General features: G+C 44.3%; 1 protein-coding gene across 1 annotated transcript in view; it reads left to right on the top strand.

The window, feature by feature from the left end:
• Fmo5 (flavin containing dimethylaniline monoxygenase 5) overlaps nt 1-27,255 on the top strand; it is a 37,459-nt gene that overhangs the window by 5,326 nt on the left and 4,878 nt on the right. Inside the window, exons 3-8 of the mRNA XM_045138213.1 lie at nt 5,238-5,426; nt 7,956-8,118; nt 9,165-9,307; nt 12,226-12,425; nt 13,929-14,281; nt 19,019-19,091. Coding sequence (XP_044994148.1) covers nt 5,238-5,426; nt 7,956-8,118; nt 9,165-9,307; nt 12,226-12,425; nt 13,929-14,281; nt 19,019-19,091 — 1,121 coding nt within the window. The remainder of the gene's footprint in view (nt 1-5,237; nt 5,427-7,955; nt 8,119-9,164; nt 9,308-12,225; nt 12,426-13,928; nt 14,282-19,018; nt 19,092-27,255) is intronic.

Raw genomic sequence — 27,255 nt, 5'->3', positions numbered from 1 at the left:
CACATCTGGATTGATTTCAATTGCAATGGCTAGAGGCCCTAGTGTACCAATTCTCTCTCTCTCTCATAAAAAAGGCCAGTATGTTGGGCTAGCTTCCCTCTCTCTCTCTCTTTCTCTCAATATATATATATTTTAAGTCAGAAGTTAAAGATGTACCCTTTATAAACAAATCACTCTTCCATTTATTAACCTAATTTTATAAATATTACTTTTGTACAAACAACATGTTTAAGTATATGTCCAATTTTGAATAGTTTTAGATTTATGGAATTCATTAGGAAAATAATACAGAGTTCTCAAAGAGCTCACATCTAGCTAGCCGACTGTTAACATCTTATATTAGTTAATATGACCCAGTGTTCATGAGCAGTGAACCCATATTGGCAAGCCCATGCTTCCTCTGGAATCATGTAATTCTTCCTGATGGCTTTTGCCCATCCAGGATCCCACAAGATATTTGGTAGCAGTGTCTCCTGAGCCTCCTCTGAAGTGTGATAATCTCTGAGATTTCCCTGTTTTTGGTGCCCTAGGCAGTTTTGAGGATGACTGGTCAGGTGTGTTGTAGAATAGCCCTTGTTGGAATTTGTCTGCTAATTTCCATGGTCAGCCCTATTTCTGGAGTTTGTGAAGGAAAACCCTGGAGTTGAGGGTGCCATTCTCACTGCATCACATCCAGGGCACTTACTCCTGGCATGTCGTCTCTGTTTGCGTTAACTTTGATACACTGGCCTGGACTTTGTCAGGTTTTGCTGGTGTAAAGTTCAGCTTTCCTCGCATTGGAAGTTAGTACTCTGGAAGCAAGTTACCGTGCACAGCTCACAGCTAAGGTCAAAGATGAATTTTGTTGTTGTTTTGTTCTCTCTCTAGCCCAGGCTGATGTGGAATTCACTATGTAGTCTCAGGGTGGCCTCAAACTCATGGCGATCCTCCTATCTGCCTCCTGAGTGCTGAGATAAAGGTGTGTGCCACCATGCCCTGCTCCAAAGGTGACTTTTGAAAATATTTTATTTGTATTTATTTATTTAACAGAGAAAGAGGGAGAGAGAGAATGGGTGCGCCAGGGCCTCCAGCCACTGCAAATGAACTCCAGACGCGTGCGCCCCCTTGTGCATCTAGCTAATGTGAGTCCTGGGAATTGAACCTGGGTCTCATAAATGATTTTTGTTTTTTGTTGCTTTTTTGTTTGTTTCTTTGAGGTAGGGTTTCACTCTAGCACAGGCTGACCTGCACTCACTCTGTAATCCCAGAGTGACCTTGAACTCACAGCAATCCTCCTACTTCTGCGTCCTGAGTGCTGGGATTAAAGGTGTGTGCCACCACACCTGACATAACTGATATTTTTAAAATATTTTTTAAATTCATTTTTGTTTATTTTTATTTATTTGAGAGTGATAGAGAAAGAGGCAGAGAGAGGAGAGAGAGAGAAAGAATGGGCGCGCCAGGGCCTCCAGCCACTGCAAACGAACTCCAGATGCATGCACCCCCTTGTGCATCTGGCTAATGTCGGTCCTAGGGAATCAAGCCTTGAACCAGGGTCCTTAGGCTTCACAGGCAAGTGTTTAACCACTAAGCCCTCTCTCCAGCCCTAAATATTTTTAAATATATATATATTTTTTTATTTGAGAGAGATAATGGGGGCACCAGGGCTGCCATTACAAATGAACTCCAGATGCATGCCTCCCCCCTCCCCCGTGTATCTGGCCTACGTGGGTCCTGGAGAATCGAACCAGGATCCTCTGTCTTTGTAGGCAAATGCCCCAACCACTAAGCCATCTCTCCAGCCTATAAGATTATTATTATTATTATTTTTTTTTTTTTGGTTTTTCGAGGTAGGGTCTCACTCTGGCTCAGGCTGACCTGGAATTCACTATGTAGTCTCAGGGTGGCCTCAAACTCTCGGCAATCCTCCTACCTCTGCCTCCCGAGTGCTGGGATTAAAGGCGTGCGCCACCACGCCCGGCTAAGATTATTTTTATATTTATTTATTTATTAGAGACAGACAGAAGGAGAGTAAGAGAGAGAGGGAGAATAGGTGCGCCAGGGCCTCCAGCCACTGCAAATGAACTCCATACACAAGCACCATCTTGTGCATCAGGCTTATGTGGGACCTGGAGGATATAGCCGGGGTCCTTACGCAGAGGCAGGAGGATCGCCATGAGTTCGAGGCCAGCCTGAGACTACATAGTGAATTCCAGGTCAGTCTGAGCTGCAGTGAAATCCTACTTCGAAGAAAAAAAAAAGGGGGGGGGGGGCGTTGCTGGAGAGGTGGCTTAGTGGTTAAGCACTTGCCTGTGAAGCCTAAGGACCCTGGATCAAGGCTTGATTCCCCAGTACTCACATAAGCCAGATGCACAAGGGGGTGCATGCATCTGGCATTCACTTGCAATGGCTGGAAGCCTGGTGTGCCCATTCTCTCTCTCTTGCTCTCAAATAAATAAATAAAAATAAAATAAAATAAAAGCGGGGCAGGGTTGTACATGCCTTTAATCCCAGCACTGGGGAGGTAGAGGTAAGAGGATCACCATGAGTTTGAGGCCACCCTGAAACTACAGCCACCCTGAGACCACATAGTGAATTCCAGGTCAGCCTGAGCTAGCGTGAGACCCTACCTCAGAAAACAAAAACAAACAAACAAAAACCCCAAAACAAAAAGAGGAAGACATAGTCCATACTCTCAGGTCCCTTAAGATCACAGACACGAGTACATAAATACATAATAACACAGCGTGTTTAATTTTTTTTCTGTGTCCTGGGGGTGGATGGGCTCCCAGCTCTCCAGGGAGCAGGAGAGTCTTCCTCGGTGAAGTGGCATTGGACCTGACTTGTGACTGACACATAGGAATATTCCAGGTGAGCCAGAGTAGTGGTGTGTGTAAGTTTCGAGTGTGTTGCAGGCTTACAAATGACATACAAAGGAGGGCTGCATTACGGGGAACACTAAGTGAAAACTAGCAGGTAGATTGGGCCCAGTTTTCCAGAAGAAAATCAGAAAGCCAAGAAGCAGTGACGGCGGGGTCTGCTGTATGGTTGGCGGCGGCCTGTGACGTGGTGGATGGAGTTCTGCCTCTTGTTGACACACTACAACTTACTAAACTAGTAAGGGGACTGGAGACATTTTGTGTTGTTTTTCCTTGATCTGAAATTAATTAATTAGGGGTTAGAGAGATGGCTCAGTGGTTAAGGCATTTGCTTGCAAAGCCTAAGTGTCCAGGTTTGATTCCCTAGGAGCCTTGTATGCCAGATGTACAAGGTGGCACATGTGTCTGGAGCTTGTTTACAGTGGTTGAAGGCCCTGGTGTGCCCATTCTCTCTCTCTCTCTCTCTACCTCTCTGTCAAATAAAAAAATATATTCCTTAGGATTTATTTTTTTAAAAAAAGACTTATATTTTGGCAAAATCCCCAAGTGATTCAGATGCACATTGAAACTAAGAAGCTGCCCCTTCAATTTTAAGGGGTTTTTGTTGTTGTTTTCTGTTTTGGTTTCTCGAGGTAGGGTCTCACTCTAGCCCAGACTGACCTGGAATTCACTCTGTAGTGTCAGGGTGGCCTCGAACTCATGGCGATCCTCCTACCTCTGCCTCTTGAGTGTGGAATTAAAGGTGTGTGCCATCATGCCTAACCTAAGGGTTTTTTTGTTTTGTTTCTTGTATAGGTGGTGGCCTTGCTCGGAAAACATTATCTTAACTTTTATTTTCCTCAGTAGATGTTCCCAAGTATCCTGTTTTTGTCCCCTGCAATGGCCAATACTCAGGCTGGATGAAAACGGGATAAAGATGAGTAGACCGTGGAGAAAGCATGAGTCAGCACAGTGTTTTCTGGGAGCAATGCGGGTGACAGGTCCTAGGGGGTCACCCACAGGCTGAGAAGTTCTTGCCTGGAATCTCAGGGGACTGCACTCAGGCGACAGCGTACTTTATGGTGCCTCTTTCTTTGCATGTTTAGGACTTCAGTTGAGAGAGCTGTCGTTTTGGAGGACTGAGCGAATACTTCAATGCCCCAGATATTCCCTTTCTCGGCCTATGTTAGCCGTCCGGCCAGTATGGTGGTTTCAGAATAAATCGGACTTCTTTTGGCTTCCACCAGCGTGAGGCCCAGGCAGAGGCTGTGAGATTACTTATGACGTAGCCTTGGAAGTCATTCGGTGCCATTTCAACTGCATCCTGTGGGTCAAAAGCGAGTCATGAAGATAATTTAGGGGCTGGAGAGATGGCTTCCTGGTTAAGTCACTTCCCTGCAAAGGCTAATGACTGGAGTTCAATTCCCCAGTACCCATGTAAAGCCAGATGCACAAAGTGGTGCATGTATCTGGAGTTCATCTGCAGCAGCTGGAGGCCCTGGCATGCCCTCTCACTCTCTCTCTTTCTCACTCTCTCTACCTCTCTCAAATAAATAATTACATAAATATATATATTTTTAAATTTCTTTTTGTTGTCTATTTTATTTATTTGATACTGACAGAGAGAGAAAGAGGCAGATAGAGAGAAAAAGAGAGAGAATGGGCATGCCAGGGCCTCCAGCCACTGCAAACAAACTCCAGATGCATGCGCCCCCTTGTGCACCTGGCTAACGTGGGTCCTGGGGAATCAAGCTTCTAACTGGAGTCTTTAGGCTTCACAGGCAAGCACTTACCTGCTAAGCCATCTCTCCAGCCCATAAATATATTTTAAATTATTTATTTATTTGAGACAGAGAAAGGGAGAGAGAGAATGAATATGGGCATGCCAGGACCTCTAACCACTGCAAATGAACTCCAGATGCATATGCCGCCTTGTACATCTGGCTTACGTGGTTCTTGGAGAATTGAACCTAGGTCCTTAGGCTTCGCAGGCATGTGCCTTAATGGCTTAGCCATCTCTCCAGCCCTAAACTAGTTTTTAAAAAGGTAACAGACTTAAGAGTAAGGGAACAGCTGGGTGTGGTAGTGCACACCTTTAATCCCAGCACTCGGAAGGCAGAGGTAGGAGGACCCCGTGAGTTCAAGGACACCCTGAGACTACATAGTGAGTTCCAAGTTAGTCTGAGCTAGAGTGAAACCTTTCCTCAGAAAACAAAACAAAAACAAACAAACAAACAAAAAAAGAGTAAGGCTCTACAAGAGATACGAATATTGGGAGATGTGGAAGTGTGTTTATGTGGATTACATTTCATTCAGAAAACTTTTCAGATGCTTCCTGGCTATTTATGAGATCCTGGAGCTAATTCTTAAATTGTCATCGATGCTTCTTTCTCGCCACAGGAAAATCCTGAAGAAGGTCGGGCCAGCATTTACAGATCGGTGATCATCAATACCTCCAAGGAGATGATGTGCTTCAGTGACTATCCCATCCCAGACCACTTCCCGAACTTCATGCACAACTCGCAGATCATGGAGTACTTCAGGATGTATGCCAAGGACTTCGACCTGCTAAAGTACATCCGGTTCAAGGTAGGCGACTCTGTGGGCCTCCTTGTGCTTGAAGTTGTTCATCAAGTTAGTGAGGAATGTGGCTTCATTTGCTTATGCGTAGGTAGCAAGACTGGCTTCATAGGGAGCTGGAGAGAGGGCTCAGTGGTTAAGACACTTACTTGCCTACAAAGCCTAAGGACCCAGGTTTGATTCCCCAGATCCCACGTAAGCCAGATGCACGATGTGGCTCATGTGTCTGGAGTTCATTTGCAGTGGCTGGAGGCCCTGGTGCACCCATTCTCTCTTTCTCTTTACCTCACTCTCATAAAAAATAAATAAAATGAGCTGGGCATGGTGGCACATGCCTTTAATCCCAGCACTCACAAGGCAGAGGTAGGAGGATCTCTGTGAGTTCCAGGCCAGCCTGAGACTACACAGTGAATTCCAGGTCATTGTGGGCTACAGTGAAACCCTACCTCAAAAAGTAATAACAAATAAAATAAAATAAAAATTTTAAACAGTAAATTAATTTTTTTAAAAAAAGATTGGCTTAATAGTCATATACATCATCCTGGCTAAGACTCCATTCTTTGTCATCTCTGAATCAGAAAAATATGCAATGGAAGGCCTTTAGAATACATTTTGGCTAAGGAGATAGGAAGTCTCCTGCTGGAGTGTTTTCAATGGCCTCATTTCAGAGTCATTGATCTTCATGAAATGGGTGATGGGAACGTGTAGGGAGGGCGGTGTTAAGACCCGGTTCTGGTTCTACAATGTGTCCACAGTCACTTGCCTCCCTTGCATGTGCTCCCACAAGCCCGAAGGGACCACAGACTAGTAAGGAAGCCGAGAACTGTGGATTCCAGGAGGACACCAAAGTAGGGAGCAGAGCCCACAGTTAAGGACCATGCCCTACCACAAATGGACTTGTGATCCGGGAAGCTTCTCAACAACTTCAGTGTGTCTTAATTTCCTTGTTCACAAAACATGATTATCCCACATCATTTCTGCCTCCTTTTGCCTACGAACTCTTCCTCCTCCCCTACCCTTAGGCATCCTCAGACCCCCAGTGTCAGCTTACCCCAAATCTTATTCACAGTGGCTAGCCTTAAGCATGTGACTGACATACACAGCTCCCTTTCCACTGAAAATGGAAGTGCCCCTCACTTTATGCAATGGAGTCTTGCTACCATCTACACATGCCCATGCCTGTTTCACAAGTGACCACAAAGGGGATGTGAGATGGGACAGTCAGTGGCACTATTTTTAGCTTTGTAAAAATAATAATAATAAATAAATAAATAAACATGGGTTATTCTACTGAACACCTAACTTAATCTCCTGAATGGGTTTCTAGGGCCTGATCATAATAACAGGGTCTTGGTGGATTAACAGAGATCGTCCATTCCAAGTGTTACTCATCCTGAACTATGCCTGGTTGTTCTCTACCACGAGTGCTGACCCAGGTTTTTACTTCCTCTGCTTGGAGGGCAGATCCCCACTCATCCTGCAAGGTTTAGCCTGAACATTCTCTGCTTTGAAATTCCATTCTCCATCATATTACCTCCCCATACCAATCATTGTACTTACCTGAACATTCTCTGAACTTCCCTGAAGCCTGATACTTCTTGCCCTAATGCTCAAACATCCTCCTCTGAGCTGCAGTGTACAAGTCTCCATAACACTTGTCATTCCATAATTCTTTACTTTTATTAATTAAATGTATAATAAGCCGGAAGTGGTGGCACACACCTGTAATCCCAGCACTCAGGAGACAGAAGTAAGGTCAAGGCCAGCCTGAGACTACATAGTGAATTCCAGGTCAGCCTGAGCTAGAGTGAGACCCTACTTCAGAAAAAAAAATTTTATATATATATATATATATATATATATATATATATAAGTGAACATGTTCTCCAGGGTTGGAGAGATGGTTTATCAGTTAAGCGCTTGCCTGTGAAGCCCAAGGACCCCTGTTTGAAGCTTGACTCCCCAGTACCCATGTAAGCCAGATGCTCAAGGAGATGCATGCATCTGGAGTTTGTTTGCAGTGGCTGGAGGCCCTGGTGTACCCATTCTCTGTCTCTCTCTCTCTCTCTCTCTCTGTCTCTCTCAAATAATTAAATAAAAATAAACAAAAAAATTTTTTTAAGGTTCAGCTATTCTTGTCTTTGCATTTTCATTGCTTATCACAGTGATACTTCTTCAAGCAAGAAGTATGAGGCTTTAGGGAAGTGTGTCTCTTAAACAACAGAAATGCCACTGGATTGTAAATGACAGGCCTTGGAGGTTATAATTGAATACTACCTTTTCATTACCCTCATTAAGCACAGAAAAGGGCATGATTTAGTGGCATGGTCAGGAAAGGCCTTGGACTTCTGCCTGATCTCATAAACATGTGCTCTTCTATGGCCATGATTATATGAAAGTATAGAAAAATTGTGGAAGACTTTGTAGGCAAAAGGAGGCAGAAATGATGGAGGATAATCATGTCATATACATATATATTTCTTTCTCAAATTAATTAATTAAACTGTGCTGCCACTCTTTTTTGGCATCACTTTTCAGACCATTGTGTGCAGCGTGAAGAAGCGGCCTGATTTCCCTGCTTCAGGCCAGTGGGAGGTGGTCACTGAGAGTGAAGGGAGAAAGCACACGGATGTCTTCGATGGAGTCATGGTTTGCACGGGCCATCACACTGATGCCCACCTGCCCCTGGAAAGCTTTCCTGGTGAGTAAGCTACCAAGAGGGAAGACCCTGGAGCCATGACTTGGGCTGATCCATGAGGAAACTGAGGGCTAAAGCCTTTAAAAATAAAGGCTTACCCTATTAGGCATGCTCCCCTGAAAATGTTGGGTGAAGAGTATGGCACTTTGGAGGATTAGAATAAAATGTGAGGTCTATCCATAGTCACGAGTCACATAATGTCATTTTATCCAACGATGGGCTGCATAGATGTTGATGACGCCATAGGATTATAATGGAGCTGAAAAATTCCCATTGCTGGGGCTGGAGAGATGGCTTAGCAGTTAAGGCATTTGCCTGTGAAGTCTAAGGACCCAAGTTTGGTTCCCCAGTACCCACATAGGCCAGATGCACTAAGTGGCACATGCATGTGGAGTTCATTGCAGTGGCTTGAGGCCCTGGTGTGACTATTTTCTCTCTCTCTCTCTTTCTGTCAAATAAATAAATAAAATATTTTTAAAACCCCAGTGCTTAATGCTTAGCCATTGTAACATTGTAGCACTAAACTGCTTGTGGAGGCTGGAGTGATGGCTTAGTGGTTAAGGCATTTGCCTGCAAAGCCAAAGGACCCAGGTTCGATTCCTCAGGATCCACATTAGTCAAATGCACAAGGGGGCTCACACATCTGGAGTTCATTGGCAGTGGCTGGAGACCCTTGCACACCCATTTTCTATCTCTCTCTCTCTCTCTCTGTCTCTGTCAAATAAATAAATTAAAATAAATATTTTTAAAGAAGAGAAGACAACAGAATGGAGGTTTTCTGAGGCAGTTTGGACTTGTGAATCTGAAAATCCAAACTACAAATCACAAGGTCCTATCCTGAGATGAAGAGAGAAGAAAATAAGCAAAAAAAATGGGCAGAAAAGCAAAGCTATAGATTCATAAAGGGGGAATGTGCCAAAAAACATACTGTTTTTTTTTCCCCTCACTTCCTTAACTTGAAACTGCGAAAGAAAACAAAACAAGTGATTTGACACATAATATCTGACATATAATCCATCCCCCGATAATTATTCTTCTTTCTCTTCTAGGAATTGAAAAATTCAAAGGACAGTACTTCCACAGCCGAGACTATAAGAACCCGGTGGGATTCACTGGGAAAAGAGTCATTGTAATTGGCATTGGGAATTCTGGCGGGGATCTGGCTGTCGAGATTAGCCACACAGCCAAGCAGGTTTGAACCCACAAGTGACTTACGTTAAGGAAGCTGACTCAGGGATGGTCATGGGGACAAGCGCAGAGCCCATCTGGGCCAGCCGTAAACACACAGCGCCTGGCTTCTCTGCCTGCGTCTGGACTGTGCTAGATGCCAATGGAGGAAGCCAGTCAGAATCCCACTGTTAACTGGGCCTCCTGTTAAGGAATAAGTTCATGGCTGAGGACAACCCTCATGACCCACGTTAGCTTTTGGGTTTGTTGAAGACCAAGTGATTGTTAGAAAAGAACTGTTTAAACATAACAGTGAAAATGTGGGGGGGGGGATGGAGGGTTATGGTAGAAGAATGTAAAATGAGGGGCTGGAGAGATGGCTCAGCAGTTAAGGCACTTGCTTGCAAAACCTAATGACCAGAGTTCAATTCCCCAGTACCCACATAATTCCCATAAAATTGTAATAATAGCTGGGCATGGTGGTGCATACCTTTAATCCCAGCACTCCAGAGGCAGAGGTAGGAGGATCGCAGTGAGTTTGAGGCCACCCTGAGGTTACATAGTGAGTTCCAGGTCAACCTGGGCTAAAGTGAGACCCTACCTTGAAAAAAACTAAAAACAAAAACAACAAAAAAGCTATATTAATGGCAAAAATGACAGAGGGTTTTGTATTAAATAATCTCCAACTGTTTTCAGCTTTAGCATTCTATCATTTTTTTTCCACCTGAGGCAAGCCCAACAGACTGGCCTTTTTTTTTTCTTTTCAATGCTTTTTTTATTAACAGCTTCCATGATTATAAAAATATATCCCATGGTAATACCTTCCCTCCCCCCCACTTTCCCCTTTGAAGCTCCATTCTCCCCCTCTCAATCAGTCTCTCTTTTATTTTGATGTCATGATCTTTTCTTCCTCTTATGATGGTCTTGTGTAGGTGGTGTCAGGCACTGTGAGGTCATGGATATCCAGGCCATTTTGTGTCTGGGGGAAACACGTTGTAAGGAGTCCTACCCTTCCTTTGACTGTTACATTCTTCCCTGCACCTCTTCCGCAATCGACCCTGAGCCTTGGAAGGTGTGATAGAGATATTGCAGTACTGAGCACTCCGGTCATGTCTTTCCAGCACCATGATGTCTTCTGAGTCATCCCAAGGCCACTGCAGACTGCTGGCCTTTTTTTCTTTTTTTCTGGTTTTTCGAGGTAGGGTCTCACTCAAGCCCAGGCTGACCTGGAATTCACTATGGAGTCTCAGGGTGGCCTCAAACACATGGCAATTCTCCTACCTCTGCCTCCCGAGTGCTGGGATTAAAGGCGTGTGCCACCACGCCCGGCTAAGACTGGCCTTTTTTGATGCATGAGAGCAAAAGAGAGGGAAAAAGAGTGACAGAAAGGATAGGGGCATCAGGGCTCCCAGCCCTGTATTTAAACTCCAGACCTGTGCGTCTCCTTGTGTGCATGTGCCACCTTGCATACTCGCATCACTGGGCATCCGGCTTATGTGGGACCTAAAGAGTTGAACATGAGTCCTTAGGCTTTGCAGGCATGCACCTTAACTGCTTAGCCATCTCTCTAGCCCCACTCTATCATTTTTTAAAAATTTTTTATTTATTTATTTGAGAGCGACAGACACAGAGAGAAAGACAGATAGAGGGAGAGAGAGAGAATGGGCGCGCCAGGGCTTCCAGCCTCTGCAAACAAACTCCAGATGCGTGCGCCCCCATGTGCATCTGGCTAACATGGGACCTGGGGAACCGAGCCTCGAACCGGGGTCCTTAGGCTTCACAGGCAAGCACTTAATCGCTAAGCCATCTCTCCAGCCCATCCCACTCTATCATTTTTAATGAGTTCTATAGTAGTTAAGTACTGGGAAAGCTCAAGAGGTGGAGAGAAAATGATCACCTTGAAAGATCAGTGGTGTCCTCATGGAGGAGGGAGACTTCAGTTGGGGCTTGTTAACAAATGCAGGTTTGGGAGGAGTAAGAAGAGATGTGGGGAGGGGGCCAGGGCTGGGCAGATGACTCCGTGCTTAGGTGGGCCTCCTGCGTAAGCATGCGCACCCAAGGGGTGCTGAAAGTCCCTGAATTCGAATCTCCAGATCCCATGGTAACAGCTGGCCATGGCCACGTGCGTCTGTAACCCCAGTCCTGCAAAGGGGAGCAGAAAGCAGGCAGGCTCAGGGAAGGCAGCACACTCCAGTATCAGTAAAGAGACTCAACTAGGAATGGGTCGAAGAATGACGGAGCAGGCTACACCATGTTTGGCTCTGGCCGCTGCAGGAGAGTGCCCCCACCCCCCGGCACAGGCAAGCACATGGGACTCTGAAAGGGCACATACACACGCATACACCACACACGTGCACCGCAGGAACATACGATCTGCAAAAAAGAGGGTGGGGAGCTCGTCAGGCATACTTCAGAAATGCAGCGGCCGCAAGAAGTATTTACAAACAGTGAAGCTTAATGGTGAGCTTAGTATTTGGGAAGGAAACAGCAGGATGTTTTCCGCAAAAGACTGTGCAGACAGCTGGAGAGATGGTTCCGCTGTTAAGGTGCTTGCATGCAAAGCCTAATGACCTGGGTTTGATCTTCCCCAGTGCCCACGTAAAGCCAGGTACACAAAGTGGCACAGGTGTCTGGAATCCATCTGCAGTGGCTACAGGCTCTAGGGTGGTGTGCCTGTTCTCCCTCCTCCTCCCCCTCCTCCTCCTCCTCCTCCTCCTTCTTCTCTCTCTCTCTCCTTGGAAAGAAAGTAAGAAAAAAAAAAAAAAGAGGAAGAAAAGGAAGGAAGAAGGGGGAGGGGACAGAAAGGACGGGAAGAAGAAAGACTGTATAGAACTAAAAAGTCAGACTAGTGGGTTTGAGCTTAACCTTGACAAAAAAACAAGGGTAATTTTGAAAGATTATGAGCCAGACTGATAACAGCTAACAATGTTTTTCATCCCCCAGGTATTTCTCAGCACCAGGAGAGGGGCTTGGATCCTGAACCGTGTAGGGAAACATGGATACCCTTCCGATGTGTTGCTCTCTTCTCGACTTTACAATTTTTTGTCAAAGTTGCTTGGTAAATCACTAGGAAGTAAATTTTTGGAAAACCAGATAAACCACAGATTTGACCATGAGTTGTTTGGCCTGAAGCCTAAACACAGGTATGTTCCCACGATGGGCAATGGCCATGGTACAAGAATAAGGACTTACTGGGCTGGAGAGATGGCTTAGCGGTTAAGCACTTGCCTGTGAAGCCTAAGGACCCCAGTTTGAGACTCGATTCCCCAGGACCCAAGTTAGCCAGATGCACGAGGGGGCGCACGCGTCTGGAGTTCATTTGCAGTGGCCGGAGGCCCTGGCGCGCCCATTCTCTCTCTGTCCCTCTCTGCCTCTTTCTCGCTCTGTCTGTTGCTCTCAAATAAATAAATAAACAAACAAAATTTAAAAAAAAAAAAGAATAAGGACTTACTGACATGGGCTCACCATAGAGCTACCTCTGCCCAGATGTTAAGAAAACCCGTGGAGGGGCTGGAGGGATGACTTAGGGGTTAAGGCACTTGCCTGCAAAGCCCAAGGACCCAGGTTCGATTCCCCAGTACCAACATAAAGCCAGATGCACAACGTGATACATTTATCTGGAATGCACTTGCAGTGGCTAGAAACCCTGGCGTGCCCATTCTCTCCCTCTTCCTCCCTCCCTCTCTCTCTCTCTTTCTCTCAAATAAATAAATAGGTAAATAAATAAATATAAAAACCCATGGTATCTGAAATCATTTTTCTAACTTGTCTAATACAGAAAATCAAGATCTGGTGATCTGAAGGTTTTCAGTCTGCCATTCTCCTTGGCATTAGCCATTTTCTCACGAGATCAGTTCTTTTTTTCTTTTTTTTTTTGGTTTTTCAAGGTAGGGTCTCACTGTAGCCCAGGCTGACCTGGAATTCACTACGGAGTCTCAGGGTGGCCTCAAACTCACGGCGATCCTCCTACCTCTGCCTCCCGAGTGCTGGGATTAAAGGCGTGCGCCACCACGCCCGGCTAGAGATCAGTTCTTTAATATGACACTCAACAGCAGTGAAAAGGTAGTAGAGGGTAGTGTTCATTCGTCCAACAAACATAAGGAGCTTGATAGGAGCTAGGCACTATGCAGTGCATGGAACACAAAGGGAAAATATATAACCGTAATATTAATACAGATAGTAAATACCTTACCTTTTAGAGGACTTTATATATGGCAAACACAGTGCTCATGGTGGCACACGCCTTTAATCCCAGCACTCGGGAGGCAGAGGTAGGACTGCTGTGAGTTCAAGACCACCCTGAGACTATATAGTGAATGACAGGCCAGCCTGGGGTAGAGTGAAACCCTATCTTAAAAAAACAAAAAAAAAATTAGTCTTATAGAAATGAAGTGATTTTTTTTTTTCAAGGAGCAAATGACAGACTTCAAAATGGACCTTTTAAATATATCAATGAAAAGAAAAGCAACAGGCTTGTATAGATTTGAACTTGACTCCATCTAGAGACCAAGGGGAAAATGCTCACACTGTTTAACTGCCTCCGCCAGAGTAGAATTTTACTTATATGGTGTCAGCTTCTTTCTTTCTCTCTCTCTCTCTCTCTCCACTCTCATTTCTCCTTTTTGTCTTTTTTTGATCACTTACAGACTTCTGAGTCAGCATCCAACGGTAAATGATGAACTGCCCAATCGTATAATTTCCGGCTTGGTGAAGGTGAAAGGAAATGTGAAGGAGTTCACAGACACAGCTGCCATATTTGAAGATGGCTCCAGGGAGGATGACATTGACGCTGTCATCTTTGCCACCGGCTATCGTTTTGACTTTCCTTTTCTTGATGGTTGTGTCAAAGTGGTCAAAAACAAGGTGTCCCTGTATAAAAAGGTCTTCCCTCCTAATCTGGAAAAGCCAACTCTCGCAATAATCGGTTTAATTCAACCCCTGGGGGCCATTATGCCCATCGCAGAACTCCAAGGACGCTGGGTCACTCAAGTATTTAAAGGTAAGTAACAGCGTTATGGGGGTCCGGTGTCACGCAACTAAGACCAATGACTCACAGGATGTGAGGCAAAGTTTTATTGGGTAAAAACAAAGAAAAGGTAAAGAAAAAGATAGAAAGTCGGGGGCTGGAGAGATGGCCTAGCGGTTAAGCGCTTGCCTGTGAAGCCTAAGGACCCCGGTTCGAGGCTTGATTCCCCAGGACCCACGTTAGCCAGATGCACAAGGGGGTGCATGCGTCTGGAGTTTGTTTGCAGTGGCTGGAGGCCCTGGCGCACCCAATCTCTCCCTCTCTCTCTCTCTCTCTCTCTCTGTCACTTTCAAATAAATAAATAAAAATAAACCAAAAAATTAAAAAGAAAAAAAAGATAGAAAGTCGGATGCACCAGGGCTACACCCCAGAGGTGGGGACCTCAGGATGCAGCCCCGAACTGTTCACTGTTCGGAGTGTCCGCTTTTGTTGGAAATCACCACATATTTGTAGCGCAAACAGGATGGAAGTTAAACCACAAAAGTTAAACAAGGGGGAGGGCTCTTACAAGAAGTCACAAGGTTACACAGGTCACATAGGTAGAACTGAGGCAAGAAACGTGCTACGCTATATAATCACAAAGATATTTAGAAACAAAGAGACCCAGGAAGGCCTTGGTACATTGCACAAAGGGATCATCCCATTCCTTTCACATTCCATTATCCAATAGTACAAATTTGCTACTGAGTTTCTTGATGCTTTTAAACACCTAGAGAATATGTGTAATTTTAACCATGCCTGGCACAAAGCTAGAACTAGAAACTTTTATTTTAAATGAATCTAAAGTAGTAATCCATAACCATAGACATATATAAAAAATCATATCAGAAAATTTTCAAAATTAGGCATGTTTCAATGCTATCCCTAGCAATACTTGGTAGGGTCGGCATCAGATCTTTGAGAAAAATGTTCCCTAGACAACCATGTGTCTAGATTTTTAGATAAGTGGTGACTTGTGAAGCAAATGAATTTCATATTTCATTACAGATAAAGTCAAATATAGACAAAGAATGACTTAATTTCAGCCAAAAATTAAAACCGCTTGGAGATTAGTCCAGAATCTAGAATATTCGTTCAGTGTCTCAAATGTTCACTTTCCCCACTTCATGTTTCCTCTTTCCGTTTCTGCTATAAGCAAATGAAAAACATTTTGGGGTTTAAGATAGAAGAAATATGAGCCAGAAAAATGATAAAGCTTCAAAAGGCATCTGCATAATTATAGGATTATAGGAGTAATATTGTTCTTCCGTAATCTGGTCATAACAGGCATCTGAAGACACACTGTGAAAGACGGTGCAAGGAAACAGACAACAAGGGTTTAAGGGATTTGAAAATACATTTGAATGCAAATGAAGAAGCTAGAGAAGCTTAGGCTGGGGATGGGTTAAAGGAGATATGAGTTCCTTTCAAATACTTTACTCAGTGTACTTTGTAGGGTCAAACTACAACCAAGAAGTGACGTCTTATGGGTTACGTAACAAAACAAAACAAAAATCACTTCTTCCTATCAGTTAGTTCCACATCTGGATGACACAGACGAATAGACAGCCTCTGAAATAGTAAGGAATCCAAGCAAAGCAGAAAAAGACCAATGGCTGGCTGGCCACTTGGCTGGGAACAGAGGTATGGAAGAGATGCCTGCCTCGAGATACAGATGACCTTTAAGGTTCCTTCTAAGATTTTTATATTATTTACTACCAATACTTAATTAATGCTATTTAATTTTTTTTTGTTGTTGTTTTGTTTTTTGAGGTAGGATCTTGTGCTAACCCAGGCTGTCCTGGAATTCACTATGAGTCTGGCCTCAAGGGTCTTTTGCAACTGCAAACACCAGATGCGTACATCCAGTTTTATGTGAGTGTTGAGGAACTGAGCACAGGCCATCAGGCTTTACAAGCAAGTGCGTAAACAGCTGAGCCAGCTCCCCATCCCTGAGCATCCTAAGGGACCTGTGCTTAATCTCATGTGAAGCATTCCAGTGTTTCCTCATTGGTTTGTGAGACATAATTCTTTTTTATTTTAAATATTTTATTTTTATTTAGTTATTTTTAGACAAAGAAGGACAGAGAGAGAGAGAGAGAGAGAGAGAATGGGCATGCCAGGGCCTCCAGCCACTGCAAACAAACTCCTGATGCATGTGCCCCTTTGTGCCTCTGGCTTACATGGGTCCTGGGGAATCAAACCTGGGTCCTTTGGCTTCTCAGTCAAGCACCATAACACTAAGCCATCCCTCTGACACATAATTTTTATGGCTAAAATAAGACTCATGAAAAACCACAGAAGGTTTCTTCTGAACGCTGGATTTCTGAGACCTGTACCCAGAGCGGGTGAGCCAAGATGGCAGAGAACGTGAAACCTGTTGTATAAGAGTTTAGGATTAATCAAAAAGATTACAAAGCTTACAGGAATTCTAATGTTTCAAGACTTGCCAAATGTTAAAGTTCAGCTCTAAACAATTATATCATCTCCTTGGAAAGCAATGAGCAGAGGTGTTTGAGGAGTAATGATATAACTGCTCGACAGCAGTCTCATAGAGAGGAGGCCTGCATTAGGTGAGATCTAGTCCCGTTCTGAAATTCTGTATTCCAGAACTTGATGAAATAGCACTTTAGGAATGGCTGTGGGTAAGAATGTATACATGGCATAGAGCCTACCTGTCTGTGCATAAGACCAACTGTTTGAGCTGGAGTTGTTGATTTGTTTGGTTTGGTTTGGTTTGGTTTGGTTTTTCAAGGTAGGGTCTCACTCTAGCCCAGGCTGACCTGGAATTCATTATGTAGTCTCAGGGTGACCTTGAACTCATAGCGATCCTCCTACCTCTGCCTTCTGAGTGCTGGGATTAAAGGTATGTGCCACCAGGCCTGGCTATGGAGTTACTGATTTTGAGTTAAGTACTATTTGTCCTTGGGCTCATATCTTTGGTGTTAAATTCCTACTTTTGGAACTGTGTGTTCATTGGTGCTTAAATAGCGAAGATTGGGTACTGGGAGCTGCTCTTGACCTTACTGTAACCCCACTCTTTTTTTTTTTTTTGGTTTTTAGAGGTAGGGTCTCACTCTAGCCCAGGCTGACCTGTAATTCACTATGTAGTCTCAGGGTGGCCTCGAACTCATGGTGATCCTCCTACCTCTGCCTCCCGAGTGCTGGGATTAAAGGCGTGCGCCACCACGCCTGGCTCCCACTCTTATCAAATATAAGAATTACCGAATAAAAATTGGATTTAGTGTAAAATGCCCCTGAGAGGTGTGCGCGTAGCAGGTGTGGGCCATGACATGCGTATAGAGGTCAGGGGACAGCCTGGGGTTGTTTGAGGCAGGGTCTCCTTATAAGTCTCCAGGCTGGCTGACCTTCGAGCTTCCAGAAGATTTTTCTGCTTTCGCTTTCCTCTTCTCCCTAGGGTCCCTGGGATTACAGGTGCCCACTGTATCCAGCTCGCTGAGAGTTTGTTTGTTTGTTATTTTTTTCGAGGTAGGGTCTCACTCTAGCCCAGGCTGACCTGGAATTCACTCTGTAGTCTCAGGGTGGCCTCGAACTCACAGCGATCCTCCTATCTCTGCCTCCCAAGTGCTGGGATTAAAGGTGTGCACCACCACACCTGGCTAGGTGTTTTTTTTTTTAATTATTTAATTTAATTTATTTATTTGCAAGCAGAGAGAGAGAAGAGAGACAGACAGAGAGAATGGGCATGCCAGGGCCTCTAGTCACTGCAAACGAATTCCAGACGCATGCACCCCTTGTGCATCTCGCTTATGTGGGTCCTGGGAAATTGAACCTGGGTCCTTTGGCTTTGCAGACAAATGCCTGAACCACTAAGCCGTCTCTCCAGCCCTTGTTTTGTTTTTTAATTCTCCTTTTTCTCTCTTGATATCTGATGTCAGCGCATGTTTGTCTCCCTGCTGCCCCAGCTGTTGACATTATGCTTCCCTTCCCATGGACTTTCCAGACCCCTATCATTTCCTCGTGTTCATACTTCACTGCCTAACCTGGAGACAATCTTGGGTATTGGTTGGAAGGCTGAGAAGGACAAATGCCTTCCCAGGACAAAGCGGGATAGGGCAAGGCACACTTGTTCCGGTGAGAGGATGCTTAAGACCAAATGAAGTGGTCCAGATTTCAGTTTTGAATTTGTGTGTACACAGTGAGGCATCTTGGGCACAGAGCCCAAGTCTAAACACGAAAGCAATTCGTTTCTCATAAACACCTTTGTACAGGACTTTGTACAGTCACAGGAATATTTTATATAATTGTGCCTGTGTTTTGAGCGTCATTTGTGGGATGTTGTACCTGTTGCATCTTACCAGTGTTTGAAGGATTTTGGATCATTTCAAATGTCTGCTTTTCAGATTCAGGGTGCTCAACAGATTTTGGTAGTGGTTGACTAAGCAAACTTTTTAGTCTCAGCCGGGCATGGTGGCACATGCCTTTAATCCCAGCACTTGGAAGGCAGAGGTAGGAGGACTTCCATGAGTTCAAGGCCACCCTGAGACTACAGAGTGAATTCTAGGTCAGCCTGGGCTAGAGTGAAACCCTACCTCAAAAAAAAAAAAAAAAAAAAAAAGAAATAAAAGTGAAAAAAACTTTGCAGTCTCTGAGTACAGAAAATTATCCAGTAATTCTGACTTCTCCATAGTATAATAATTATTAGTAGGGTTATTGTTCCTCCTGAGGTAATTTTATACATACATACATATATATATTTTTTCTTTTTAGGGTTGAAGACATTGCCTTCACAAAGTGAAATGATGGCAGAAATAAATAAGACTCAAGAAGAAATGGCCAAACGGTAAGAAATTCTCTGAGGAAGATACATCGTTGTCAACTTATTTTTCAGTAAGAACAACATTGTGATACAGTTAGTTTGTTGTTGTTTTTTTTTTTTTCTTTCCCATTACTGTAAGGATTTATGTTACACTTTGAAGAAATAGCACCAGTAGTTTCCATGTGGAGGACAGGAAAGAGGCTGATGAAAAGTGGTTAAAGGTAGGGCTGGGGTGATGGCTCAGCAGTTAAAGGCACTGCTGACCCAGGTTCAATTCCCTAGTGCCCATGAAAAGCCAGATGCACAAAGCGGCACATGCATCTGGAGTTTGTTTGCAGTGACAAGAAACCCTGGTACACCCAAGTGTGCTCTTTCTTTCTCTCTCTCTGATCAGAAATAAATAAATAAAATTAAAATATTTAAAAAGAAAAGTGTTTAATGACTGTGTTTAGGGCCTAAGAGAAAAGCTAAGTTGGGAGAAGCACACACAGAGAGGATCAGGTGTACCCCTCGGGGGAGGATTACTTACATGTCAGAGAGCCAGAGGAAGGAGATTATGCTAGATAACTCTCCCTTCTCAGAGAGAGGCCATGTAAGATTAGATGTAACACCTGCACCCTTACTTCAGCTTATGGAAAGAAAATTCAATGTGTGTTCTCTCCACTGAAGGGTGTAATTTCCTGTGTTCTGCCCACTGTCCACTGCTCGGCTTCTGCAGTGCACTGCCTGAACCCAGGGCTCTCTGGTCTGCCCTCTGTTCCTTCTCCCCTTTCTGAATTCCTGAAACTGCCCACTTGAAGGTCACTCACAACCAGAGTCAGCTACTTTCCTCTCACTCCTGAGGTTGGCACTTCAACATCCTGCCTTCCTGGAATGCTTTCTGTTCTTTTTGGCATGAAGCTATAATTTTTAATTTTTTAAGTATTTTTATGAAATAAAAAATACTTTCTTAGAAAATTTACATAACCCCTTCCCACCATCCACCTCCCCCCGCCTCCACTGAACCCTGACTTTCCCCTATTCTGTCTTCTATATTAATGCCTAGCATATTTGCTTTCTTCCATTACCCACAACAACCTGTTGGTGGGCCCAATATTTTGCAGGTCTTGTGCAGATAATGACAGCTGCAGTGAAGTCATGAATACAACAAACATTTTACATCTGAGGGACAGTATTCCAAAGCATTCCTCCCTATTCTGTGCCTCTTACATTCTTTCTGCTGTCTCTTCTGCTGTAGCTCCTGAGCTACTGGAGGATTTGATAGCAATGCCTCCTTAAGTGCTGAACATCCCATTGTCACTTGTCAGCACTTGTATAAGTTTTGTGTCTCCCCAGCAGTCACTGCCATCTGAAAAAAGAAGGAATTATTTAATTAAGAGTAAAAGAAGGGCTGGAGAGATGGCTTAGCGGTTAAGCGCTTACCTGTGAAGCCTAAGGACCCCGGTTCGAGGCTCAATTCCCCAGGACCCACGTTAGCCAGATGCACAGGGGGCTCACGTGTCTGGAGTTGGTTTGCAATGGCTGGAGGCCCTGGTGCACCCATTCTCTCTCTCTGCCTCTTTCTCTCTCTCTGTCACTCTCCAATAAATAAATAAAAATAAACAAAAAAATTATAAAAAAAAGAGTAAAAGAAGCACTAATATATATGCATAAATGTAAATATTTAGAGGGCAATTTGGTAATATATATATTATATTATATATATATTATATTGCATATATATATATATACATATATATATGCAAGTGTGTGTGTGTGTGTGTGTGTGTGTGTGTGTGTGTGTGTGTATGTGTGTAGGCAAACAACAGTAGTCATTCCTCTAGGGGTTGAGACCTTCCCAGTTATAGGCTTTTGACTAGTTTTCAGTATCTGACATGAATTCTGTCCCAAGAAGCAGATCTCAAATCAAAATCAGAGAGCAGTTGGTTATCTCCATAACAGACATGCCACTTTTTTTTTTTTTCTTTTATTCTAGTGGGCACATCTTGCCTTGGTGGCCAGTGGTGTAGCTTGCATGGCAGGGTCTACTGCTGTTTAAGCCTGTTAATGATTTTTCTTTTTAAAAAAATACTTTTATTTAATTTATTAGAGAGAGAGAAAGAGAGAGGGAGTGGATGGGCACACCAGGGCCTCCAGCCACTGTAAATGAACTCCAAATGCATGCACCCCCTTACGCATCTGGCTTACGTGGGTCCTAGAAAATCAAACCGGAATCCTTTGGCTTGGCAGGCAAATGCCTTAACCACTGAGCCATCTCTCCAGCCCATGACTTTTCTCCTCTAGCAAGTTACATAGCACTTTCCAGTACTATGACAGCTAGTCAACAGAGAAGCAGCTTCCAGCTCAGTTCTAGTTGGATTTCTCAGTGTCCTGCAACCGAAACATGTGGTGTCTTCAGCAGTAGGGTCTTACCATCTAGTTCTGGTAGGTAACCAAGAGCCTTGGCAATAGCCTGTGTTGTTCTGGACACCTTGCTGACCAACACGCCTCACTGGGAGGCATCCCAACTCTGGCTGTGACATTTCTCTGTAAAAATCTATGGCTTCTGGACACAGTATTTATATCTGTCCCTCCCAAAGGTACTTCTGATTTTGATATCAGGGTAATAATACTGGCTTCATAAAAGGAAGTAAGTAGTGTTCCTTCCTTTTCTATTTTATGGAAGCATTTGTGTCAGTTCCTCTTTGAAGGTCTGGTAAAACTCACCAATGAATCAATCCATCTGGTCCTGGACTTTAAAAAAATATTTTATTTTTATTTGCTTGTTTATTTGACAGGGAAAGGGGGGGGAGAAAGGGAGAGAGAGAGCATGGGCATAACCAGGGCCAGCCACTGCAAATGAACTCCAGATGTGTGCATCCCCTTGTGCATCTGGCTAACGTGAGTCCTGAGGAATCGAACCTGGGTCCTTTGGCTTTGCAGGCAAGCCCCTTAACCACTAAGCTATCCCTCCAGCCCAAGTCCTGGACTTTTTGTAGTTGGGAGCTTTTTGTGACTTCTTTGAATCTCATTGTTACAGGTCTGTTTAAATGGTTTATTTCATCTTGATTTAATCTTGGTAGGTCATATATATGTAGAAATTCCTGATAGGTTTTTAAAATTTCACCAGTATCTACTGGAATGGTGCCCTTTTCATCTCTGATTTTATTAACTTTGGGTTTATCTCTTTCTTTTAGTTAGTTTTACTAACTAAATCTTGTTTATCCTTTCAGAGAACCAGCTCTTTGTTTCATTGATTCTTTGTAAATTTTTTTGTTGCTATTTGTTTCTATTGCATTAAGTTTTGCCCTGATCGAACTCACAGCAGTCCTCCTACCTCTGCCTCCTAACTTCTGGGATTAAAGGTGTGCGCCTCCACGCCCAGCTAAATATAATCTTATAATAGAAAAACCAGAAATCTTAATCTTTAAAAAAAATTTTATCCATTTGTTTGCAAGTACATAGAGAGAGATAGAGAGAAGAGAGAGACAGAGAAAGAATGGGCACTCCAGGACCTCCAGGCACGGCAAACAAACTCCAGACGCATGTGCCCCTTGTGCATCTGGCTTACGTGGGTCCTGGGGAATTGAACCTGGGTCCTTTGGCTTCGCAGGCAAATGCCTTAACCTCTAAGCCATCTCTCTAGCCCCAGAAATCTTAATCTTAAAATTCAGTTTTCCCAGTAGTTGAAAACTGGATAGATAGAGGAACATAGCTAACTCAGTTAAGCATTTTAAAGCTAGGGGTTTTTTTTGTTTTTTTTTTTTAATTATCATAAGCAACAAGTTAGGATTTCCTGTTTAGTCTGGCATAAGCCCCAGGCAAGTCCAGTGGTAGTCTTTTGTACTTTAAGAAGTTTAATAACTTGATTAAGCACTTCAAGACTCAGTTTACCAATTTTATTCTTCTGTGTGGCAAAAATCTTATATTCTAGCAGGAAATAATGGAATTTTGGTGAGCTGACAGAGAAGTACACAAGGCAAGAGCAAAAATCAACTTATATTACCTTGTGCTGTTTGTTTTCCCTTGTCTTTATCATTGGGTCAGATGGCCAGGCTGAGTCAAGAGAAGGTCTTGGGACACATATGAATTAATTTAAATCAGCTTAGGTCTGACACAGGGGAGCCTTGACCTTCAACTCACCACCAGCTTGTACCACTGTTAAGCAGCACATGACAGACTATTAGTTATAATTTATACTATCAAGGCCAAGAAAAGTAGTAGAACAGAGAATTGGATCTTTGCATATGTCTAATAAATTTTTCAGTTACAGCTAAATTGTTTTGTTTTACTCTGAGTTCACAGAGAATCATATTAGAGTCATTTTAAAACCCATGTGTGGGGCTGGAGAGATGGCTTAGCGGTTAAGTGCTTCCCGGTTCGAGGCTCGGTTCCCCAGGTCCCACGTTAGCCAGATGCACAAGGGGGCGCATGCGTCTGGAGTTCGTTTGCAGAGGCTGGAAGCCCTGGCGCGCCCATTCTCTCTCTCCCTCTATCTGTCTTTCTCTCTGTGTCTGTCGCTCTCAAATAAATAAAAAAACAAAACAAAACAAAAAAAAAACAACCCATGTGTGGGCTAGAGAGATGGCTCAGCAGTTAAGGCACTTGCCTGTGAAGTCTAATGACCTCTGTTCAATTCCCCAGTACCCACATAAACCCAGATACACAAAGTGGCATGTGAGTCTGCAGTCTGCAGTGGCTGGAGTCCCTGGCATGCCTATTCTTTCTGTCTGTCTCTCTTCTATCTCTCTCTCTCTTTGCTTGAAAATAAATAAATAAATGAAGAGAAATATTTTTATTTTTTATTTATTTATTTTTTTTAGAGACTATTCTTTTTTTATTTTTTTTGTTCATTATTTATTTATTTATTTGAGAGTGACAGACACAGAGAGAAAGACAGATAGAGGGAGAGAGAGAGAATGGGCGCGCCAGGGCTTCCAGCCTCTGCAAACGAACTCCAGACGCGTGCGCCCCCTTGTGCATCTGGCTAACGTGGGACCTGGGGAACTGAGCCTCGAACCGGGGTCCTTAGGCTTCACAGGCAAGCGCTTAACCGCTAAGCCATCTCTCCAGCCCAAGAGAAATATTTTTAAACCCATTTGTTAGTATAAGCACTTGAGATTGTCTACTTAATATGCCCAAATAATAAACATTTTTGGAATCATCTGAAATCTTGGCCTTAGATTAAATCTGAAATGTAATTTAGTAACATCTTAAAACAATCTAGGTAAACATCTCAAAATATCAACATTTGCTGGCCAGAGTCAGTTAAGTAGCTCTTGAACATGAAACATAAACAATTTAGGCAGAAATATGACTATGTAGGCATAGGCATTTTTAAAGACTGACTACATGAAACACACATGAGCACACAGTAGCTAGCCAGACAGAGAGAATGGGCACGCCAGCTGCTGCAAACAAACACCAGTTGCATGCACTATTTTATGCATCTGGCTTTATGGGGGTACTGGGGAATTGAACCCCAGTCATTAGGCTTTGCAGACAAGCATCTTAACTTCTGAGTTATCGCTCCAGCCCTAGCAGCTTGGATTTTAAAGGGACACATCTTTTTCTAACATGCAGACAGTAGGGGATGAGCAGTTACAACAGCAGCTCTGTGGCTCTGTCCTGGACTCTGTGATTCTTTGTCTTAGAGAGGGCACGTGGTGGCCACTCACAGGGACTGTGGAGTCTTATCTGTTTAAGCGTATGGGGGCAAAAATAATTTTGTCTTGGGGCTGGAGAGATGGCTTAGTGGTTAAGCATTTGCCTGTGAAGCCTAATGACCCTGGTTCGAGGCTCGATTCCCCAGGACCCACGTTAGCCAGATGCACAAGGGGCGCACGCGTCTGGAGTTCATTTGCAGTGGCTGGAGGCCCTGGTGTGCCCATTCTCTCTCTCTTTCTCTCTCTGCCTCTTTCTCTCTGTCTGTCACTGTCAAATAAATAGGAATAAACAAAAAAAAAAATGGCTTAGCAGTTAAGACATTTGCCTGCAAAGCCAAAGGACCACAGTTCGATTCCCCAGGACCCACCCACAAGGTGGTGCATGTGTCTGGAATTTGTCTGTAGTAGCTGGAGGCCCTGGTGCACCCATTTTATCTCTCTCTCTCTCTCCCCTCTTTCTCTCTCAAATAAATATATAAATAAATAATATGGGGGCTGGAGAGATGGCTTAGTGGTTTGTTTGCAGTGGCTATAGAACCAAGTGGCCCCGTTCTCTCTCTCTCTCTCTCTCTGCCTCTTTCTCTCTCACATTCAAGTACATAAATATAAACTATATATATATATATTTATTTATTTATTTTTTTTTTTTTTTTTTTGGTTTTTCGAGGTAGGGTCTCACTCTGGTCCAATTAACTGGAATTAACTCTGTAGTCTCAGGGTGGCCTCAAACTCATGGCGATCCTCCTACCTCTGCCTCCTGAGTGCTGGGATTAAAGGCGTGCGCCACCACGCCCGGCTTTAAATTTTTTTTTTAATTAATTATTTATTTATTTGAGAGCAACAGACACAGAGAGAAAGACAGATAGAGGGAGAGAGAGAGAATGGGCACGCCAGGGCTTCCAGCCTCTGCAAACGAACTCCAGACGCATGCGCCCCCTTGTGCATCTGGCTAATGTGGGACCTGGGGAACCGAGCCTCAAACCAGGGTCCTTAGGCTTCACAGGCAAGCGCTTAACCGCTAAGCCATCTCTCCAGCCCCACTCCCGGCTTTAAACTAAATAATTTTTAAAAAATTATCAAAAGGGGCTGGAGACATGACTTAGTGGTTAAAGTGTTTGCTTTCAAAGCCAAAGGACCCAGGTTTGATTCCCCAGGACCCACGTAAGCCAGGTGCACAAAGTGGCACAGGCATCTGGAGTTCGTTTGCAGTGACTAAAGGCCCTGGTGTGCCCATTCTCTCTCTCACTCTCTGTCTGAAATAAATCAATTAATTTTAAAAAATACACAAAGAAATTGAAAAGTTTTTAACAGGATGGTTTGATCGGCAGCTAGCTGTCATGTGGGTTTCCATGGGTGACTTTTCTATGAACAGCCTGTCCAGACTGTAGTGGAACATCCCAGTCACTGGTGGGCTTTTAGAATGTGATGGAATATGAGAAGGAGTGAGATTTTAGTGGGAGAGATCGAAATTGCTTATGATTAACAAAAGCCGGAGGGCCCTGGGTGGGGGGTGTCTAACCATTGGAGCCAGTTTAGGAAATGTCAGCCGAGGGACCTGGTGGGTCTTAATCATGATCTGTGCGACTCTGGGGAATGTACTGAAGAGTCAGACAGACAGAGAGGGAGGGGCCAGCCAGTTCCCTAGCCAGTGGTCAAGTGGCCCTCTGTTCTCGCACATCCCTCTGGACTGTGTGACCTGGTTGCACACAATGACCATGGACAAAACTGAAACGTCTCTCAAATTCCTCTTGGGTCCAGGCCCGGTGAGCTGTGTCCAAGCAGGATCTGAGCCACAAGTCCTCGCAGGACAGGTGGGCGTGGTGGGATCATCTGGGATTGGTCCCAGAGAGTAACTCCATCCGATGGATGTGAAGAAGGAGGTGGGTGGGGGCCGGGCCTGAGGGTCGGCACTGTTCGGACAGGAGCCTTCTCACTGCCTTGGAGGAGGAGGTTCTTTTGCGAGGCGCACCACGGGCAGCTGTGGCTCATTGCGGTAGGGAGTTCAGGGTCCAAGTGTGGATGTCTGAGCCAGGAGCGGGGGCAACAGATCAAGGCCGAAAGTAGGAGCGAGAGAGAACAGAAGCCCATGAGTGCAGTGGCCCCAGAAACACCCCTTTCCCGTTCAGGGAACCGGCGGTGTGTCAGTTTTGGGTTCTGATAAAGAGATTGCGTGATGGCGCACGCCTTTAATCCCAGCACTCGGGAGGCAGAGGTAGGAGGATCGCCGTGAGTTCGAGGCCACCCTGAGACTCCATAGTGAATTCCAGGTCAGCAGCCTGGACCAGAGTGAGTGAGACCCTACCTTGAAACACGAGAGAGAGAGAGAGAGAGAGAAAGAGAAAGAGAGAGATTGCGAGTGGGTTGGTTAAATGGGGGGTACTCATTGCCTGAGAGGGGGAGGGGAAGGCTGCAGGGTGAATTGCAGGGGACATCCCAGGGAGCTGCTGGCACATGGCTGTGGAGCTGAGAGAGGAGTGGAGAAGGGAGTGGGAGGGAGGAAGTGAGAAAAGAGAACAAGCAAATGAGAGACTAGAGGCAGAAGG

The sequence above is a fragment of the Jaculus jaculus genome, chromosome 19, assembly GCF_020740685.1.
Source record: "Jaculus jaculus isolate mJacJac1 chromosome 19, mJacJac1.mat.Y.cur, whole genome shotgun sequence".
NCBI lineage: Eukaryota > Metazoa > Chordata > Mammalia > Rodentia > Dipodidae > Jaculus > Jaculus jaculus.
Note: the sequence above shows the minus strand (reverse complement) of the source record. Positions and strands in the feature narration are given on the sequence as shown.